Source organism: Equus caballus, chromosome 5 (genome assembly GCF_041296265.1).
Source record: "Equus caballus isolate H_3958 breed thoroughbred chromosome 5, TB-T2T, whole genome shotgun sequence".
NCBI lineage: Eukaryota > Metazoa > Chordata > Mammalia > Perissodactyla > Equidae > Equus > Equus caballus.
The window spans coordinates 100,570,478-100,592,761 of NC_091688.1; the positions used below are offsets into that span (position 1 = coordinate 100,570,478).

The 22,284-nt window shown below is 37.7% G+C and overlaps 1 protein-coding gene across 8 annotated transcripts in view; it reads right to left on the minus strand.

Annotated features, from left to right (window-relative positions):
* Positions 1-22,284, minus strand: part of LEPR (leptin receptor) — a 73,780-nt gene that overhangs the window by 33,828 nt on the left and 17,668 nt on the right. For all 8 annotated transcript variants that reach the window (XM_070268893.1, XM_023641934.2, XM_070268889.1 and 5 more), the window contains exons 4-8: positions 18,885-19,211; positions 16,550-16,673; positions 6,905-7,113; positions 2,661-2,806; positions 718-862 (exon numbers count right to left, since the gene is read on the minus strand). In XM_070268893.1, the coding sequence (XP_070124994.1) occupies positions 718-862; positions 2,661-2,806; positions 6,905-7,113; positions 16,550-16,673; positions 18,885-19,211 (951 nt within the window). The remainder of the gene's footprint in view (positions 1-717; positions 863-2,660; positions 2,807-6,904; positions 7,114-16,549; positions 16,674-18,884; positions 19,212-22,284) is intronic.

A 22,284-nucleotide genomic window follows, 5' to 3' on the forward strand; every position in this document is an offset into this window, starting at 1 on the left:
ACTTAGTTAAACGTGTTAAATATCTGCTTAGTGTTTTACCTGGTACTTGCTATCTCCCTACGTCCACAATCAATCTGAGAGAGTCTGAGTAGGAATAATTTTGCCCATTCAACAAACCAGACAACCAGTCAAGGGACCATGAAGAGTCTTCCTACCGTCCCAACCCAGCGTGCGACAACGCTAGGACTATTCTTAGGCTCTTGAGCTCTATGTAAAACATCGCACCTCATCTTCATGAGGAAATTGGGAATAAACTGCAGTTTTTCTGATGTTAAAGATAACTTGAAAAATACGAAAACGAAAAGTGCAAACTCTCAAAAGTTAGTGTCTGGAATGAAAGAATTATCGTATTATATAATATATAATGTTCAAATAAAAGTTTAATATCTGAAATTTATGTCAAATAAACACATCTGATTTTCAAATGTAAATTAAGGGAACATCAATCCAAGTAGTGTTCTGAATTTGTGAATTTGGAACTTTTATATTAACTCTACCTTTTGAATAATTCAGCAAGATATTGCTATGGACATATGCAAACTTGGGAGCTCTTAAACAAGTTTTTGTTGACAAATTAACTTGTTCAAAGTTTAAATTAAAAGTTAATATTGTGTTCCTCCTCTCGGTTTACTGCCACAAAAGATGGTTATAAAAAGCTAAAGGCAAATTTAGGAACCATATTCCCCTCTCAGTAGAAGGTACTATTACAAAACCTACCTTGAGTGGTGAAGACAAGAGGGGTGCTCCAGTCACTCCAGACTCCTGGCCCATCCAGTCTCTTGCCCCTCACCTGAACCTCATATGAAGACCCAGGAAGCACGCTGCCCACCAGCAGAGATGTCGCTGAGACAATCTCATCAGCCTGTTAAATATTATTGGAAAATATCAGAGCATCAAGTCGACGTGGAACCTTTACCAAAACTGATCACAAGCAAATCTCAACAAATTTCAAAGAATTAAAATCACACAGAGTAGTTAGCTGCCCACAGGGGAATTAAACTGAAATCAATCATCACATAACAAACGTTTGCACACAAGTCAATAAAATTTGAAATGGCCCGTGAGTCCAAGAAAAAAATCACAATGACAATCAGCAGACATTTTTAACTGAATGACCATGAATATTGACCTTGGAGAATTTGAGAGGTACAGCTAAAGTCAGTGGAAGCTTCAAGCCAGTGCTGACATCTATAACGCACACACAGAAGGAAACGATGAACAGTGATGGACAGAGAACTACAAACGTCCCTAGAGGAAAGCATCGCAGAAGGAGGGCCTGAGTAATTTTAAGAACCTGAACCACAACTAGCTAAGAATTGCTGAGCAAAGAAATTCAGTTTCCCAATGACGTACTCCGAAGCTCCTGAACTCCCTGGCCGCTTAGCCTGGGGGCACCACAGTCTACAAACGGTGAAAGGCATTGGGAACACATGAAACACTGTCAGAGCACCTATCTCTAAATCCCATTATCTCCATCTTACAAATGAGAAAGCTGAAGCCCGGAGAAGCCTTAACTCGGCTTTTTCCATACATGAAACTAAGGATTCCCATTCTGCTCTTTATGGAAATAAAGTCTTCAAAAAATTAGCCCACATCTAAAAGGATAGGTTTTTACCTCTAAATTACATAACAATTAATTCCACGAAGTCAAGTGCGGAAGTCCTCACATGCCCCGAGTCTCTTTATGATCCCCTCCTTCTCCCCTACCATCTTGGATTCGTTCACACTCACCCCCTAGGCCGCCAGCCTCTCATCCAGCTTAGGGCTTCTGAACTGCTGCTTTCTCTATTTGGAACCCAGTTCCCCCAGATATTTACATCACCGTCTCCTTCAAACCCTCGCTCAGATGTTGCTTCTCAGTGAGATCTTCCCCCACCGCCATGTAATACTACAACCCGCCCTGTCCCACCAGCACCTCCACACTCCTCTTATCCTGTCCTACCGTCCCACTGTCTCCTGAGGCAAGCAGAACAGCTCTCGACATCTAGTAGGTGCCCAATAAATGCCTACTGAAAGAAGGAGAAAAGGGGTCTACCCACTTTACATTACAAATGCATGCACTGCACGTAAGCAAATACACTGAACCATGAAAAAACATAAAAGGATGAAATGCAAAATCAGAAACCAGGGAAGGTCTGTAGGTGAAGAAATTATAATTACGATTCAAGTTCCTGTTCCTGGACGTCCTGTAACCATTTAGCTCTGTGTGTGTGTCTGTGTGTCTGTGTGTGTGTGTGTGTGTGTGTGTGTGAGAGAGAGAGAGAGTGAGGGGGGCAGGAGGGACAGACAGAGAGAAAGAGAGAGAGATCAATCTAATACATGTGAACTTTTTGGCAAGAGGAACTTTTTCTGGCACTAAACTCAGGAAGGAAATTGTCATGCTCCTCAATAGACAAGATGGATCCATGCATAAGAGATATTGAGTAATACGAACAATTTTTCTAAAAGCATTTTACAGAAGATGCAGAAATGCTGTTGACATGGTCATTCCCTATGCTGACCTTCAATGGAGCCAGTGGTACAACATTAAATGATCACTGATGGCTCTTGAGGGAGCATCGCATGGGCACTGAGGGCACTTTCTACGGGACTTGGGGGGAGTCTCAATTCTACTTATGTTGCTCCCCAACTTTTCCTTTTATTTACTAAAATATACTTACTTCTCTCATATTTATCGTAGAATTCTCTGAATATTTCACTTGATATTGAAGTTGAAACGGTAAAAGTGTTGGGCTGGACCAAGAAATCTTTAAATGACCACTGTCTGTAATTTCCATATGCAAACCTAACGGTGGATCAGGCTTCACTTGAGAAACAAAGAGAACACTTTTAAGTCAAGCAATTTTTGTGATAATCATAAAATGAAGTCAAAATGAATTTTTAGCAAATCCTGTTCTTTCAACTATTTAAAAGGTGACCTTATTCAAGGGCTAACTAAGAAACAAAAGAATTGGGTCTACTCTGTGTACCTTATCATAAAACAATCCACATATCTTCATTTCCTTCTCCCCAATTGATAACAACTATACATCAGTAAATGAGGTTATTTTGATAAATGTGAATTGTCACTGTTAAAAAGTCTGCTTAAATTTATTTAACCTAGCATTTCCCAAACATATTTGAAGCCTCCCCCCACCACACCCACCACTTGTCTTAATGGGTGACAAGGAAAAAAGCATTTGCAGAACTCTATTTGGAAAATACATACAGATTTTACATGCAAAATCCAGGCAAACATGCATGCGAAATTCAGCAAATCTATTAATTTTGAAATACAACAATCCAGACACACCTACTCAAATAACCCAAAGCATGCATAATTTACAAGCAATAAACAAGCATTATGAGGCCCTGGCTTGTCACCAGAAATAGGGGTGGAGTTTCTTAGTCTAACGGGGTGTTTAACCTGGTAAATGATTCCTGAGTTCATGTGTATACGTGTGTGTTTATGCATGTATATATGCATTTGTGTATATAATATGTGAAGACGTGTCATGTATATAGTCCTAAGCATGCAACAAAACCTTTAAATAATTTATAGAAACAATGGAAAGATCTTACAATAAAGGATTGATTGAATAAATTATGGTCCAGCCCTATATAGGAAATCTATACATCAATTAAAAATCATACAGGAGGAGAACATTGAAAATACTTAATATTGTTAGTTTTAAAAGTTTATTGAACAACATCTATAATTAGAGTCCTAATTTGTTAAAATTATCAAATAAAAGGATACATATAAATATGTGTTAAAAATAGGAAAAATGCCAAAATGATAGAAAATAGATTATGCATTTTTCTTCTTTATACACCTCTATGATCACAAGATTTTTACAATTAACAGGAATTACTCATGCACATAGAAATAATCATTACACTGAAACATTTACTGATTTGAATTTTATTTTCAAGAAATAAAATAGTACATAAATATTTTTCACATTCTATATTTTCAGGAATTTAGATATAGTTTTTCTCTTTTCCTTTGTTCAAAATTAATGAAGTTTTTACTTTATGTGACATATTACAAATTTTAGTTACTTTAAAGAGGGAAATCTAAACATTAAAGGCAGAAAAGGTGAAATTCACTGAGTTTCCACGGCCAAAAAGATAAAGATACCAAACAGGAGTGAAATCATAAAATATAAACTATTGTACATTTTCTATCTGCATACAAATTCACCTTAATATTAGAAATCTAAAAATAAATTTTTCCCTGGACACCCTATGTACCCCATCCCAGACAGACCCCATCGACCTGCTTCTGCCAGAGCAGCATTCCTCAGAAGGCCTGGCATTACTCACCTTTCCACTTCGCATCCCGTTCGTTCCCCACCCTCCCTACTCCATCAGACCTTCCTCCGCCCCAGTCCACTGAAGCTGCTCTCGTCATGGTCACCACCCTTCACAAATCCAATGTCAGTTGCCTGATTCATTTCACTCCACCTCTCAGCAGCATTCCATACAGCTGCTCACTCTCAGTGGCTGAAATACTCTTCCCACTTGGCTTCCAGCCACCACAATCCTTTGCTCCTCTTTTCTCTCGGATCACCCCTCAGTCTTTCTCTCACTGAGCTCTAAATGGGTAATCTCATACAACCCCATAGACATCTATATGCCAGAGACTCCTAAATATATATTGCCCCGGTACTCTAGGCTTACACATCCACCTGCCTACTCAACATCTCCTGAGTTTCTAATAAGCATCTCAAACATAATGTGTCACACATATCTAATCCTCCCCAAATGTCCCCATCTCAGTAAATGGTACCAGCACTCATTAACATACTCAGGCCCCATCCTAAGCATTATCCTTGCTTTCTCTCTGTCCTTCACACTCCACATCCAATCCACTAGAAAGTTCAATCAGCAACATCTCCCAAACAGATCCCCAAGCTGATCATTTCTTTACTTCTCTTTACCCTAAACCAACTGGACAATCCCAACAGCCTCCTATCTGAGCCTTCTGATTCCACTCTTGCAATTACCCTTCCTCCCTTCCCCATCAATTTCCTTCACCACAGATAGAGTAGACACACACACACACACACACACCGATCATATCTCTCTCCTGGGTCAAAAGCTTCCATTGTGATTAGTAAAATCCAGACTCTGTAACCCTGGCCCACGATTGACCTGGACCCAGATGACTCTCTGACAACACTTCCAAACATTCTCCTCCCTCATTCGCTCTGAGCTCAAGAGCCTTCTCTTTGGTTCTTCCAACTGCCAAGCTCATTCCACCTCAGGTACTTTGCGAGTGCTATTCTTCCCGCTTCAAGCACCTTTTGCTCTGGATTTTCGCATGGCTCTCTCTTCTTACACGGCTCAAATGCATCTCCTAAAAGAGGTCTTCTTTGACCTCCATTGCTGAAATAATAGCCCTGACCCTGAACACTCTCCATCACACCACCTGTCATTGCTTTCAAGGCACTTAAAATTTTTGGACATTATATGCCCAAAGATAAGGAAAGATTTTCCCCCAAACTTATCCCTGAAAAAAGACAAAATTCTTTATTAGGTTCTTATAAAATCCATCATAGCACCTTCTCTTAACTACTTTATTTTCAAAAACAATTCACTTCAATGCCGGCTTTAAATGCTTCTAAAAGTCACCTGACAGAAATGGTTTTAAAAAGAGAAGAAGGTGATATTTTACAGATTTTGCATTTTTTTCCTGTGGTAGAACTTCATGACTGAACTGCTTTGATGTCATTGTAGTTATGTTGTGGAGATTGCAGATATATTCCTAGAGGACAAATTATTTGAAAATCATAATGTCAAAATATAATGTCATGTGCAGATTCAAAAAGTGCTAACTTCCCAGTAACTTAGAAAAAGGTGACGGTGAAGATATGTGGAAAATTGTGTCAGGTGCCTTGAAAAGTGGCTCCAGTGATGTCAAAAACAATGATGAAAAGATGCACATAGAGTTTGCATATAGTGATTTCAGGAAATATAGGTGGAAAATAGTAACACTGTTAAATTATATATCATATATAATTATTCTATGTATCATATATAATACACAATTTAACACACATGCACGAAACTGAGTTAGCAAATTACACATTTTAAGATTTGCCTGTATTATTCACATTTGTAATTACATATTCAAGTTGATCAAAATTTGGGGAATCTTTGCACTAAAAATTTGCGGCACTGCCTATTATTTGAGTTTTTCTTACACTCAGATTTGTACAGTGAATTATTTACTTGTTTCCTTTTTTAGTCTGTCCCTGCTCTACAAGGCAGCAACTTTGTCTCATTCACAAATGAATGAGCTCCCAGATCAGCTCCAGGATCAGCGGCTGACACACATGAGCCTCTAAGAAATATTTATTGAAGGAATAAATTTAGGTGAAAAACAAGCTTCTAATTATTCAGAAACGGTGATCTGAGATGGGAAAAAGTGGTAACCAAACAATACATGTCTGTTAGACAGATACAGGATTTAAAGAAATCAAACTGTTTTCAAGAAGGAATTTAAAGTACAATTGCAGAGGCAGCTACACTGCTGTGAAATCATTCCAGAAGCTGCCCATAACATTCTCTAGTACTACACTTACCATCACAGCCTTGGTCAAAGCAAGATAAGCTAATGAAAAATTCTGTAAGCAATTTTTTTTTATTTATTTTATTTTTGGTGAGGAAGATTGGCCCTGAGCTAACATCTGTGGCAATCTTCCTCTATTTTGTATGTGGGATACCTCCACAGCATGGCTTGAGGAGTAGTACATAGGTTGATGCCCAGAATCCAAACCTGTGAATCCCAGGCCACTGAAGCAGAGCATGCAAACTTAACCACTACGCTACCAGGCTAGCCCCAGGCAAGCAATTTTTAACGTGTTTGTATGACTGAGGTTTAGATTCTTTTTTTTTTTTTTAATGCACAACTTACCGACATTTATGGGCTGAACTGACATTAGAGGTGACTGAAAAGTTACTCCACCAGATTTGACTTGGAAATGCATAAGGAGAGTGTGGTCGAGTCTGGTTGCTGGCACAGGCACTCGGCATTCACAGCGCCCAGCAACACTGCAGTTACACTGAACAACCTGAAAACTGCCTTTCTGGGGAACCAGAGGCCACTCTTCCGATGCTTCAGGCCTAGATGAAAAAAGAAGGGCCAAATATTGACATAGATGTGAAAGTATTGGATATATTTAAAACATAGGACACAAAATCCAAATTGAGGTAAGCTATTCTGGACACGCAGCTTAAAAGGCATCTGGAAAAAAATACATTATATTGAGAAACGAAGATAAGCGTTGAAGTGGCTTAGCCATCAGATACAACAGAAGCAAGAAGGGGGTGAGGCACCAGGGAAGTACCAAAGGCAGAGAAGTACTGCGATCCTAAAGCCCTGAACCCAGAGAAAACATCTTTCAAACAAAGACAAAATAAAGGTTTCCTTCAGACACAGCAACACTGAGAGAATTCATCATCAGACCTGCATTGTAAAAAATGCAAAAAGAAAATGATAGCAGATGGAAGTCTGGTCCCACACAAAGAAATGAAATTTAACTAAAAGGGTAAATATTTACTGACTGTTTTCAGTAAAAACAATCACCTTGATGTAGTGTGGGGGTTATAACCAGGTAGAAGTAAAAGGGATGACATTAGCGCCGAGCCTAGGGACGCAGGAGGTAAGTAATGTGCAGTTGTCATGTTCCTATACTGCACACTAAGTAGGGTAACATCACTCAGAGGTACAGTGTCAGTTAGACTATAATAAGTTAAAGACCTGTGTTATAAACCCCAAAGCAACCATGAGAGTAATCAAATAAGAAGCTTATAGCTAAGAAACTACAATAATCAAGCCAATGGAGTATTAGCATAAAGATAGGAAAACAGATTAATGAAACAGAAGAGACCAACACCTATACGGACAACCAATTTTCTACAAAGGTATGAAAGCAGTGCTGTGGAGAAAGGGCAATCTTTTCGATAAATTGTGCTGGAACAATGGGATATCTATATGCTAAAAAAAACCCTTCATACCTCACGCCAGATACAAAAATTAATTCAAAATGGATCATCAATCCAGATGTAAAACCTAAAGCTACAAAACTTCTAGAAAAGAATATGGAAAAAATATTTGGGACCTTAGGTTGGGTAAAAATTTCTTAGATGCAACGCCAAAAGCATGATCCATAAGAGAACAAATTTATAAATTGGACTTTTATCAAGATGGTAAACTTCTGTTCTTTGAAAGACATTATGAAACATAACACAAAGACAAGCCAAAGACTGAGAGAATATATTTGCCAATCATCTACTGATAAAGGACTTGTGTCCAGAAGGCATAAAGAACTCTCAAAACTCAATAATAAACCACACAACCCAATTAAAAAGTAGGCAAAGATTTCAATAGTTACTTTGCCATGGAAGATAGAAGAATGAACATAAGCACTCGAAGAGAAGCCCAACACCGTTAGTCAATCAGGAAACGCAAATTAAGACCACAATGAGATACCACTATCCACGTACTAGAATGGCTAAAATTAAAAAGATGAATCACACCAAGTAATGACAGGGACGTGGAGGAATTGGAACTCTAATAAACTGTTGGTGGGAACGTACAATGGCACAACTTTGGAAAATGGTTTGGCAATTTCTTAAGTGGTTAAACATACACCTACCATAGGAGTTTTAAAAAAAAACTGCAAGTGATAAATATGCTAATTAAAACTTCAGCGTGGAGAAAGTGTTGTTTTGGAAACTGCTAACTAACCTATACATGAGCATTCAGATATAAACACAGTGTGAAAGAAATGGACCCTTATCTGACTACACACACCCCGTGAGTGTGAAATCTTTTAAATTATGATAGATTTTCAAGTTTCCTGAGACAGAGTTTAGTATTACTTTAGTCCTAAAAATCCAATCAGGAAATAACAGACCTCTTAGTATGCAAAGCTGTCTGCTGGGTGCTGTGTAAGGGATAATATTTTTGTAAGAAGCACATTAAATGAACACTGAGACTAAAATCATGTTCTCTGTCTGCTTATGAGCCACAAGAGCACAGACAAGCAAGCTCATCTTTGCGAGCCTTGGTTTCCTGAATCACTAAGACGGAACCCGTCAGCACCATCAATCTTTACAAGGTTGTTGTGCGTATCAAAGGTAATTACGTGAAAGTATTTTTGAAAACTCTAAAGTGATATACACCCATAAAATATTGTTTTGAATCGAAAGCACTTTCAATTTTATCTAAATCTTTAAACAAAGCCAATGAAATGCGATTTTTAAAAAATATCACACCGTGCCTTTCATGTGTTTTTCAAATATTAAAACAAAAGCTTTTATCAAAAGCTTTTATCAATTCATGTGGAACGAACCAAATAAATTGTGGTATTTTATGTCAGAAACATGCTTGCAGGGTATTATGCTTTGCCTGAAGAACTCCCAAATTTTAAGGCAAAAATAGAACTGAAGAGAAAGTAAGACATACATTCTCCATTAATATTTTTTAAAGGATAGGAAATTCTAGTGATATTTTTCTTTTTTAAAACAAAAAGGAAAGTTAGAATTATACTCTCTTGGCCTCAATGGTCTTGCCAATGCCATCCTTTTCTAAAGACAGTGGATATTTGCAGAATAAGGCTGATTACCAATTAGATTAACTCTGTGGTTTCTCTATCACTTCACTGTTACGTATTCTATTTAGTCAATCTCATTTTCATTTTCTTTATAATTTCAATATGCACAAATAATAACATATATGGTATACACTCATAATAATGACTATATATTACATAGTATATACGCTATATCATACATATGTTATAGTAATTCATAATTTGTTTTTTTAAAAAAGCATCTCCATTCAGAAATTTCCTAAACCACCCCAACAGAGAACCCCATTATGAAGCTCTAAGAATCGATCTAAAACTAATTTTTGAATGTTCTAAGCAAGGATCAGGGAACTACAGCCCACAGGCCAAATATTCCCGTTTTTGTACAGCCTGTGAGCTAAGAAAGGTTTTTTACATTTTCAAATGGTTTTCAAAAAAGAAAAAGAGGGGCCAGCCTAGTGACATGCTGGTTAAATTCCCATGCTCCACTTTGGCAGCCCAAGGTTTGCAGGTTCAGATCCTGGGTGCAGACCTACACACAGTTCATCAAACCATGCTGTGGTGGCGTCCCACATACAAAGTAGAGGAAAATTGGCAGAGATGTTAGCTCAGCAACAATCTTCCTCACCAAAAAAAAAAGAAGAAGAAGAAGAAAAGAGGAAGAATATTCTGTGATTCACGGAAATTATATGAAACAAATTTCACTGTCCATAAACATAGTCATGCTCATTCCTTTACATATTAACTATGACTAAAAGGTTGTGACAGAGACAGTATGGCCCAGCAAAGTCTAAAATAGTCACCATCTGGCCCTTTAAGAAAAAATTTTTCAATCCAAGTTGTAGGCCAGAAACATTTGTACTCCCTACTGGTGGGTACTCGATGGGTGAAGGACGCAATAATACAGAAACCACGTTAACTATATCACCAAATTCCATCATACAGCACATTTACAATTTACATAAGACACCTTGAGGATCACTATCTAGTCCAATTTTTCAAACCACCTTCTGAGGGAACTAATACCACCTACTTTTAGGTCAGAAATGGAGGCTCAGAGAGGATGTAGACCTGGAATTCATCAGAAGCCCATGCGACCATGCTCAGTGCTCGTTTCCTTACCTCAGGATGCCTCATTGTCACAGCATAAATGTCACTGCTACCACTGCCACTTTATTTGGGAGATTAATAAAGACATTAAAGTTTGTCACTAAAAAGTGATTATAATCTGAATCATCTTAATATAATATTTCTATAAATCAGAATATTAGAGAGTTATACAATTATTCCAAATTACTTTTTCCTTGAGGAAAATACTAGATATTTCTCATATTTATGAGAGCAGAAGTTTCTCCAAGTTTGTGTGAAACTGGAATACACCAGCCTTATTCCTTGCTGGAGTCATCTTAAGAACTTCTTTTACCTTCCACAAGAGTTTAAAGAAGTTTAAGTATTTATGAACATCAAATGATATTGTAAAAATTTAATAATTTTAAAGTATAAGGATTAAAATGATAATTAAATTTTTAAAATATGAAAGAGACTCATTGGCTTAAAATAACCAAAACTTAAGAATTTCTGAAATTTTTGAAAAATTTTCACGCAGTAAAATATTTCATGCCTTGCCCACACACACACAGATTAAGTGCCACTATTTATTTAATCTCTCTATACGTCAGTAAACTTTAAATTGAAAGTGAAAATAGTAAAAAAAGAAATTGTCAAATTTCAAATTTGGCTTCTTTGCAAATTTCACCATTTGAGTGATTTTTTCTACTCAGAAGTTAGAGATATAAGTATTTAGTACTGAAATTTCATTTTGGTAGCCACAATGGTTTATATAAAGCACATTCTGTCCTCTGACCTTTGGTCAAATTATTTGTTCCAAAAAAATTTTTCTTGGAATATATTCAAACTTCACCAAGCAAAGATCTATGCGAAATTATTATGAGAATAACACCAAATGGGATAACATGATCCAAGTTCCTGATTGTGACATAAACTGAGAGCAAAACGTGTGGAGGAACCAATAAAATGGACCTGGAAAATTCAGTATTAGCTTTCTATATCATTTAATCAAGACACTTTTTAAAATCTCAGAATGGTAATCTATACAAATGTTACCCAAAAAATCTTCTTTGCCCACCCCAAATAATTTCAAAGACCAGGTCAGTGTCCCAGACCAGTCTCATCGTAAGAAACACTTGGAGCCTTATTGAAAATAGATTCTTGGACCCTCCACAGAGAAATCGGTAGGTCTGGGGCTAAGGAATCTGTTTTCAGTAAGTGTCACAGATCAGCAGTTCTCAAAGTGTGGTCCCCAAACCAGTAGCTCCACCCCAGATCTCATGACTCAGGTCCAGGTGAGAAATACTGACCAAGATAAATCTTATCAAGGAGACAAGTTGAAGAACTTTTTGTAAAACACGAAGTTTTCTTCAGATGTGAGATATTACCATATTAGTATGAACACAGGCTTATTTATATTATAAATACATATCGTGTGTGTATTGTGTGTATACATGCATACCACTAGCTCTGTAGCTGAGAAGGCCTAGAAACAACACCACACAAGGGTCAAAGAGCATCTAGCACCCAGATACTGCTTCGTAAATCCCATTCTCCATAAAGAGGAATCAGGGCTCCTTGGAGAAATGGCTCCTTCCGGTGGTATAGCAGGAAAAGTACAAAATCAACCTGAAATGTGTTGTAGTGCTTGAAAGTAAGGAAATCTTCAAAAAAGAAAATGTTGGGGACACATCAAAAAGACAGAGGGGCCAGCTTGAATAAGCTCCCATTGGCCAAATATGGGACACTCTGAGCAGTAAAATAAATAATGACAGTAACTGATTATAGCCCATGAAATAAAATAAGAATCCATGGTCCATCTTGATAGGAAGGAAGAAAGCATACTTCTCACAGAGCCCAGCACTATATCCTGTGCACATGAAATATTTCTCAATTGAGTAACACTATTCCTAAAATGGCCCAATTCACATTGAGCATTTTTGCTTATTTTTCTTCTCTAAAAATTTCAGTTGGTTCTTTTTTCTACCATCAATTTCTCTCCTCATTGTATTTACGCTTTCCTTTATATCCTCGAGCATGTGGAGCTGTCCTTTTCTGCTAATTCCACACCTCTGTCATTTCTGGAGCTGTTTCTCTTGACTGATTTTTCTCTTCTTCCTGGTTATGAGTTACATTTTCCTGCTCTTTCATATATTTTGTATTTTTAACTGGATGCCAGACATTTTTGAGTGTTAGATTGTATCATTTTGCTTTAAGGAATGTTATATTTTGTTCTGGCAGTCAGTTAAGTGACTTGGGCACAGTCTGGACCTTTCAAGCTCCTTTTAAGCTTTTTGGGGGATGCTATACGTTAACTTTGACTCTAAGGCTAATTTGACCCTATTTTTAAAGTGTGACTATTATGGGGTTTCTGCTGAATGTCACTGATATTCTATGAGGTCTCTCCAATCTGCTTGGGAAAACTTGAATAATTCCTGGCCCTGTGTGACTTCTGGGAATTCTTTAGCTTACAGCTCCTGGTAATTGTTCTCTTCCTAGAAGTTTTTCTTACTCAATATCATGGGCAGATGGGTATTCAACCGGGGAGTCAAGGGGACGCCAATGCTAATTTCTGTGCACTTCCCTGCTTGCAGTACCCTGCCCCATGAATTCAAGCCCCCTTCCGCTCCGAACTCCTATCTCTATCTCCTCGATTCAGCAACATTGCTGGGCCCTGCCTCAGTTCCTCAGCCCTGCGCCATGTCCTGGAAACTGCCTCCAGTCCAGAAAGCCTACGTAGCATAGGACTCACTATGTTTCCTTCTCTCAGGAATCACAGTTCTGGTCTGCCTTTGTCCAGTATCTGAAAATAAATGTTTCCCACATTTTATCAAGTTTTCTAACTGTTTATGCCCAAAGAGTAATCCCAGACCCTATTATTCCCCCATGGCCGGAAGCCACTTTTGTTGCATTTTTATACTGACTTCTGAAGATACAATGCATTTACACTGTTGAATACCCGGTTTTCTTTACAGGGAGTAGTGAAACAGGGTGGTGAATACTTCTCATATGCACTTCCACAAGTCCCTGTGTTTATGACATCACAGCATCTTCAAACTCTGTTGTTATGTTCTTTGTCTTGACTCTTAGCTCCAGGAGGGCAGGGCCTAATTCTGAGCTGTTTACCACTGTTCCCCACACTGCTCCTGGTGTACAGTAGGCACCTAATAAAGGAAGAAGGTTTCCTTCCTCCGTCTAAGAAAAACATCTAAAGCAGTTCCAAGATATCACGTTTCAATGGTCTCTCTCCTTCAGATTTTCTGACAAACATTAATATCTGAGCTCAAATAATGCCTTCCCTTAAGGGACATATTTATAGGGCTCTAAGTCCCTTATAAACACTAGGTTCCTTTTTAAAATATGCTTATTTACACATGGAAGCATTTGAAAGATTTCTCTTGTGAATTCTCTAATGTCCACAGAAGGCAATTTTGATTAAAAACTTTTCTGTAGTAACCACCATTATGGATTTTCTCTTCCATGGAGGTCTCATTTGTTACAGTGGCCAGCTCTTTCTCCTGATCTGAAGTCTTATTTAAATTATTTGGAGATATTCTGCCAGAGATGCACACAAAAATAGAATTCAAGGCAGAAACCCCATGTGACAATTGGTAAAATGGACATGTTAACCAAATCATACAAAGGAGAGAACAATTAACGTGGTGGGAAAAAAACCAAGAGGATGTTTCTCAAATTGCATGCTATTATGACGTTTTCCTACACTAATATTTTTAGAAGCCTAAGTTCAAAATAAAGCCAAAAGAATATGCTAAATTCATCATATGAACAAGTTGAAAATCTACTTAATTTATCATAATTTTCTCATTTTTCTGAGTCCTACCATTTAGATGAATAGACTACTTAGCTGATGAAAACAAACTTAAAATGTTCAGCTGCAGCTAAGGTACCATGCAACTTTATAATGTCTTGATACATTCATATAAATCGTTTCCAGAAAATGCAGACCTCAAGACATAACTATATCCTCTACATAATAAAATTTAAATCCTTACACATGGTCACAGAGCTTTTAACTGAGCACACTGCCCTGGCCCGTTGATAATATTTGAAATTCTCTCCAGAAGGCACCCGGTGAGTTTCTGATCACCATCCAAAGTACTGAGGTCATCGTAAGAATGTACTACTCTGCAGACGAATTCTTACCTCTGAACTAAAATCTATTTTGCTCAAAAAGCAGGAAACTTTCTGCCCCAAACCTCAAATATATCTTCACCCACCACCATGCTTCCTTCCTTCTCTCAATACTCAGACGTTGAGAGGAGCCGCCTCCATTTAAGACCAATCCTTCATCTGGGCTCTTTTTCTGGAACTCACCTTTTCAACCGCTCACTCTCTGTCATATATCTTCAGCGGGTCCCCTTCTACCATATCTTCAACTTTTCTCTCCCTGCTGGGTCATTTTCTATAGACTACAAACAAGCTCATTCTCTGCCATTCTATAAATGTCCACTCTTGGCTCCACCTTCCTCACTTTCCAACCTCAGCCAGGCTTTCTGGGCCTCTAGAGATTCATAGCTCGGTCATTTCTGTTGTGGACATTGGTCTAGGTTTCCTGGTTGCCCAGCATCTGACTGGAAAATCTACCATTTTGTGAAGCTGAAACACCGGCAGCTAGGGCACATTCTCACCAATTAGATACTCCCATTGAGGACACCGGCCCTAATGAAAACTGCACAAAGAAGCAGGGCCTCCTAGATTCATCAGTGGCAGCATCCAGTAACCAGCATTAGAGGTGTAAATGATGATCACGGGAACACAGAATGTTCAGATGTGACAGCAGTGGCATCCTATCTGTGATACATCTGTGGGGTGGCTTTAAGAATTAGTCTTGTGGACTAACATAAGTTATAAATATTAACTACAGCCTCATAATAAGTATAAAAACAAGAATGGTGGCAGCTATGGATATTTTCTTCCTTACAGTGTGCTTGCGTATGAGTGCGTGTATATATTTATATATATTACCTAATCTCTTCTCAATCTCCTCTTTGCCCTTATTATTTCACATAAGGATTCTTGGTGGTGTTAACTTTATAATTTAGTATTTGGCTTACAGACTACTCATTCACATGGGACCGTGACTGAAATGAGGAGCAATTAACATTGCCTGGAGATCAATGCTACAAATCTTGCCTAGAAACTGATACACCAACAACTGGGACATAGCATCTCTCCATTTTGGGGAGAGGGTTGGAGTATTTCCTGTTGTTTAAGGTGTAGTTGCATCTTATTAGGTGAAAGCATGAAGTTACAGGGAAGTTGTAGTTCATGTCTAGAAAGGTGTGTGTGGATGCTAAGTAGCCAACGGGGTGAATGATACTGGTGATTAAGCTCTTGTCTGTCAGCTTCAAACCCCGCCTCCTATACTCTGGTTTCCCGTGCTTGGACTGGAACTCTGCAGACCTCCAGGATTCTCACTAAATCTACCTGTCAGGGGTGCTAGAAGGAGTCTGGAAGGCTGATGGAGGAACAAGGGACTTGATCCTTCCCGCTTTGCTTCCCATTCTTGAAAGCAGCTCCCCAGCACAGGTTCTTCTCCTGGGCAGCCATAGTTGGCTCCAGGAACCAGGTTTTTATCTCCCACATTCTCAGAACCAACCACAGTATACACTCCTCAGAGTTCACACTTCTCTCAGAATACACGCCCATCCATATCGGCAATGTCCTGCTACCTGAATCAACAGGAGAAAAGAGGAAACCTAACGGAGAAGAATGTCGTGTAAAAACTGTATCTAAACTGCCTCCTAGAAACGTCCATGGATATAAAAGGAGGAGGGGTAGGACAGGCCTCGTAGCGCACTTCCGTACATGGAAGCTCTTGCATTTAAAAAAAATTGTGTTGTAGAACTATCCAAATGAATTTATTTGGTACTTACAGAACATATAAAAGATGGACCTTAAGGTCATAAGTCTTGAATGGATTCTTAAATAATGACTCCACATAACAGATGAATAATTTCAAGTCCCCTTTCATCCAGCACTGTATGTTCCAGTTTGCACCTGAATTAAAAATAAACTGCATTAAATCTGAAAAACATTCTGAACAACTCAGTGAAAGAGAAGAGCTAAATTAAATTTACCAGGGTTCGGATCCCACGTCTGTGACCGTTCTGAGAGAAACAGAACGAGCTCTAACTAGCCTGTCTGCCCAAGTCATTCAGTCCTTTTGGCCTTCAGTTTTTTGTAAAGTAAGAGAATTAAATCCAATTCTTGCCTCTCAAACTTTTTGTTTTTAATCCTGAACCACTTAAGGGACAAAAGACCCCAAAATTCACCTAGCCCAGTTCATTCTCACTCTACAAGAGAAAGGAGACATTAAATATCAAGGTACAAGCAAATCTGGAGCAGTCTTTATGCGTCTGCTTCAGCAATAAGGGCCTGCTGACCACATCTGGACTAAGGCACACGTCTTAAATTCCTGTTATTGTAATGTTACAGGCCCCAAACACAACGGATGCACACATATTTCACTGCACACTGAAAAACTCATCTGATAATGAAAGATAAACTGTTGGTGATTCGTAATTTAGAAAGCAAGAATAGCAACAACTGAAAATCATGACTAACTTAAGACAACATTAAAACTATTTCAAAGCAACATTAAGGTGTTTCCCCAAACCTGAAGGCCTTCTGGCTGGGAGGGACTTCGCAATGCTGTTGAGTCCCATGAAGCACACAGCCTAGTTGCCAGAATAATAAATGGAAATCCTCAGTAATCACCACTTAACTTCAGTTACAAAAACTTAAACTCTCTTAAAAGCAACTGGTTCTGAGCCTTTATTTAGATGGAAAATTAAAATCTACAGCATCAGAATCATTCCTTTTGATAACTGAAGAAAGCGCTACCATTTTTTGATCATTTTAAGGCTCATCACAAGGAGCCTGACTTCTTAAGTTCATTCTTAGTACATTTAATAATCACTGGAATGGCTAAATTCCTTTACAAATTTAAAAAGTACCTCATTTAAAATTAAATTAAATGGCTATAAACTCAACTGGAGACACTGGGAGTTATTACTACTAACTCGTTTTAAAATTCTGATTTTATTGCACATGCATGCCTTATCCTTATTCCTAAACTGATTTCAACGTGCTGGAGTGCTTCTTCCATCCAATCAATGGTGTGCAACCAGGGGCAATTTGGCCCTGCAGGGGACATCTGGCCAAGTCTGGAGATACGTTTTTTTGGGGTTTTTTTGTTTTTTTTTTTTTAAGATTTTATTTTTTCCTTTTTCTCCCCAAAGCCCCCCAGTACATAGTTGTATATTCTTCGTTGTGGGTCCTTCTAGTTGTAGCATGTGGGACGCTGCCTCAGCGTGGTTTGATGAGCAGTGCCATGTCCGTGCCCAGGATTCGAACCAACGAAACACTGGGCCGCCTGCAGCGGAGCGCACAGACTTAACCACTCGGCCACGGGGCCAGCCCCTGGAGATACGTTTTGATTGTCACAACAAGGGAGCAAGTGCTACTGGTATCTAGTGGGCAGAAGCCAGGGATGCTGTTAGCCATCCCACCATGCACAGAACAGGCCCCCACAACCAAAAACTATCTGGCCCAAAATGCCAATAGTGCTAAGGCTGAGAAATTCTGATTAACCCACACAAGATGCTACACTTATGTACACCTTTATTTTCACACTGTAGGTCTCCTTATTGCCCAGTCAACTGATTCTGCTCTATTTGGCTTTTCCAAAAAGCTTGGAAACAGCTTTATTGTTTCAATTTCCAGATGCAGAATTATTAATGACATTAGCTACGTTCAGTATGCATTATTCTTAACAAAAAATAACCCTTGATTTAAAATATATATTGGTTACAGAGAGATTCCCTGTTTGAACAAATGTCATTATTCATAAAGTCTTTAAAATTGAACTAATTTAACAGTATTATTAGCCATTTGGTATTTTATCTATTTAACAAAAGTAACGTGCTTTTCTTATTTTAAAGCAAATTTAGAAGACTATAAGAAATGTGTTTATAGGTAAAAAGAGTTCCCTTATTACATTTTTATTCTGTTTTTATGGGATATAAAATAATTTTGGGCTTATTCATTTGGTCACATGATAAATCCTGATTTTTATCAATAATATAAAATGATGATATGTGTTAAGAATCCCATCTATAAGACATCTATTTCATACAGGTTTCAGAGAATGAAACATTTTGTTCAATACAGTTAAACATCGAATGCTTAGGACATTCAAATACTTACCTATTTGTTGAAAAACTAAAGAATTTACTGTTGAAACAAATGCCTTCCCTTCAACGTTGTGTGCAGGTACAGAGCAGTTTTTATCTTCCTCACTCCAAAAGCAACAGTGGAAAGTTGTTTTGGATGATAAGTTAGAAAAGTAGGTACCACTGGAATTAAATCTAGCTTCAACTGCCTCATAATGTCCATTCGAATTTGAAGTGTTCTTTGAGATTCCAGCAGGCAAGAGGAAGTCATAGGTTGCATTTGGTGGCATGCAAGACAACTGAAATCTCCAGGGAGTCATTGGATATGCCAAGTTAAAGGCAGTTATCACATAAACAAATTCTGTTAGGACATTAAAAAGACACATAGAAAAGAAATTAATTATTTTGACTAAGCATAAATGGGAAGTATCTCATATTAAACCACGTAGGGCTCAATAGCAATTATTTAACCTTCTAAGTGCTCCCTCAGTGCCAGCGCACAGCTCTCTGCTTCCACCATACAATGTGTGAGATCTGAGAGGGTGCGCTTATTTATAGAGAGAGCGTCACTCTCTAGCACCGCTTTTTGGAAATTCATGCTTCATTTCCCTCATTAATCTAACATCTTATATTTATATTTTAATGAAAGAAAATTATAGCTAAATATTTCAATTTCCTTTCTTAAAAAATCATTCTTATTAATTTACGTCATAAACTGGAAATATTTGGATATGCAATTATTATACAAATATTAAAGAGCTGTTTTAATATTTCTTAAAGAGAATAACACCAAAATGTTAAAACCAATTTTACTGAGTGCTTTTAGAAAGGGTTTGTCTTCAACATCAGGGCAGCTGGATGATCTCCTGACTGCCCGTGACCCTTCAGGTATATGACACCATTTAAAGATGCCTTTAGTGCACTCTCCAAGAATGGAGGCACAATGACAGACTTCCTACAGGAAACATCCACTGCTGATTAAAGACAATGATCACTTTTTAGACATATAAAAATTATGCACAATTATATAGTCCTGTACCCCAAAAAAATCCTCAAAAGTGATACTAGTTTTTAGTAATTGTTTGAAAATAAAATAATAATTAATTCTCCATAATTCTTTCTTTTACAAGTCACCCTAACAATCCAACAGCTGTGTGCCTCATATGCAAACTAACGCAGATGAGAATTTTGTAGGGAATTGTTTGGAACGAGAATTTTGAAGGATTAGGGTAAATGTAAAAATGTAAGAAAATAGAAATTTTTAAAAGTCAATTGCAAAAGTAGTTTTAAATTACAAAAGTAATACATGTAAATATATTTAAATAATACATAAGTAAATACTGTTAACAGTTTGGTTTCTAAACCTTTCTATAAACAGAAATTAATATAAATATGTATCAAATGCAAAAATTAAGGCAAAAATGATTAACATGACTAATATTATTTTGCCCACACTGATAACAGTTAGGTCTCATGATGTCACCAAAGGGGAATCCTCATTGCATCATATTCTTTTGGACTTCAATCTTTCTAACATGTTTCTGAAATCAGAACATCTCAATGAAAAGAGAATAGGTTATTTCTTTGGTTTTACAAAACTGTGGATATGTAACGGTATTAACTAAAAGCATTCTATTTTCTAGCTGCACATGGAGGATTCAATTGTCTGAACTGAAATTAGCCTAAGATCCTCAAAGTATTTGAAATCTAAAATGTATTAATGAACGTCATAGACATAGCAACAACTGAATCTGTTTATGTGAAAAGATTCTACTTTGTTTACACGCTTCCTTAGCAAATATTTCTTTCCCTCCAAGTGAGCCCTCAACAGCAAGGAGTCCAGAATTTTCATCTGAATACGTATGTTATCATGGTAACAATATCCTGGGATCTCTTCTGATTCACAAAACTTGGTCAAACCACAAACTTTTTGGAAAGCCGATGTGAAGCATTAGAGTGGAGCCTAATAAAAATTAGATAGAGAATATAAGAGAGAAAGGGTATGTTATTCCTCTTTGATAGTCCCTTGTAGCATAGTTTTTTTGAAATCTTTAGCGGAGGAGTTATCCTGGATATTTTCTGTAAATATATAGATGGCTAAAAGGAGAAAGAACAGTATGGACCACCAGGAAGACTCGTAGAGAAGCTCACAAGAGCACCTTTAGATTGGAGTGGCCAAGGAGATGCTCAGAACTAGTTGACACACAGGTAATTGTTGCCAGATAAAATGGGTGTTGCTAAAGATAGCCTGACTTTAATTTCAAAAACTTAGAACATAACCTAAATTAGATTATTTGAGTTTAAAAACAAATCAGAATATCTCTAGAATTCCTAAGAAACTAGTGAAGATAGTACACTCACAAGTCATCAGCACTGTGTGACTAATGTCAAACTGAAACCCGCTGTGGTTCATAGAAAAAAACACAAGAAACTAAAAGAAAGTCTGTAAGCTTTCTCTTGAGGATACTCCTGCAATGGGTAGGAGGAAGACTAGCATACATTTAATTTCTGAAAGCATTCTTCTGGTGATAGTCAAGGTGGAAATTTCAAAAGTAGACACCATCACTCCTTAATAACATCCCCTCTTAAAATTATATGTCATTGTTTACAAGAGTTATAATGGGGAATAACATTAAAATGGCATTTCCCTTCCATTTGAGAATAAACCCATCGTTCTGTGTCTTAGCTGTTTATTTTAAATATTACTACCACGTAAATTGTTCCTTGATACAGAAAATTAAAATTTTGACTATCATCTGATATATACATATATATATTTGTAATTTAATAATGCTACATTTGCTAAACAAAATACTTAAATGCCATCTTGTTTCTAAGTATGTTTAAGGGTGTTACTGTGTATATATAAGTTTTCTGTACTGTGAAAGAAAACAAAGTTAAAAAGCAAATGACGGGCAAGGAGAAAAAATGTGCAAAACATAATAAATTGTTGGGGCTTGTGATGGTTAATGTTACGTGTCAACTTGACTAGGCCCACAGGTGCTCGAACATTTATTCAAACGTTATTCCAGGTGTGTCTGTGAGGCTGTTTCTGGGTGAGCCTAACGCGAATCAGTAGACTGAGCAATCAGATCACCCTCTCTGGTGTGGGTGGTTCCTCAGCCAGTCAACTGAAGACCTGAATAGAACAAAAAGGCTGAGTAACAGGGAACTTCTGTTGCTTGCCTGCCTTGAGCTGGGACATCAGTCATTTCTTTCTTTTGAATTCAAACTGAAACATGTGCTCTTCTTGGGTCTCAAATCTGCCACCATCAGCTCTCCTGGGTCTCCAGCTTGCCAGCCACAGACCTTGGCACTTCTCAGCCTCTGCAATCCCGTGAGCCAATTCTTTATAATGAATCTCATTGTAGATATACAGAAATCCTATTGGTTCTGTTTTTCTGGAGAACTCTAACTAACACAGGGCTAAATAT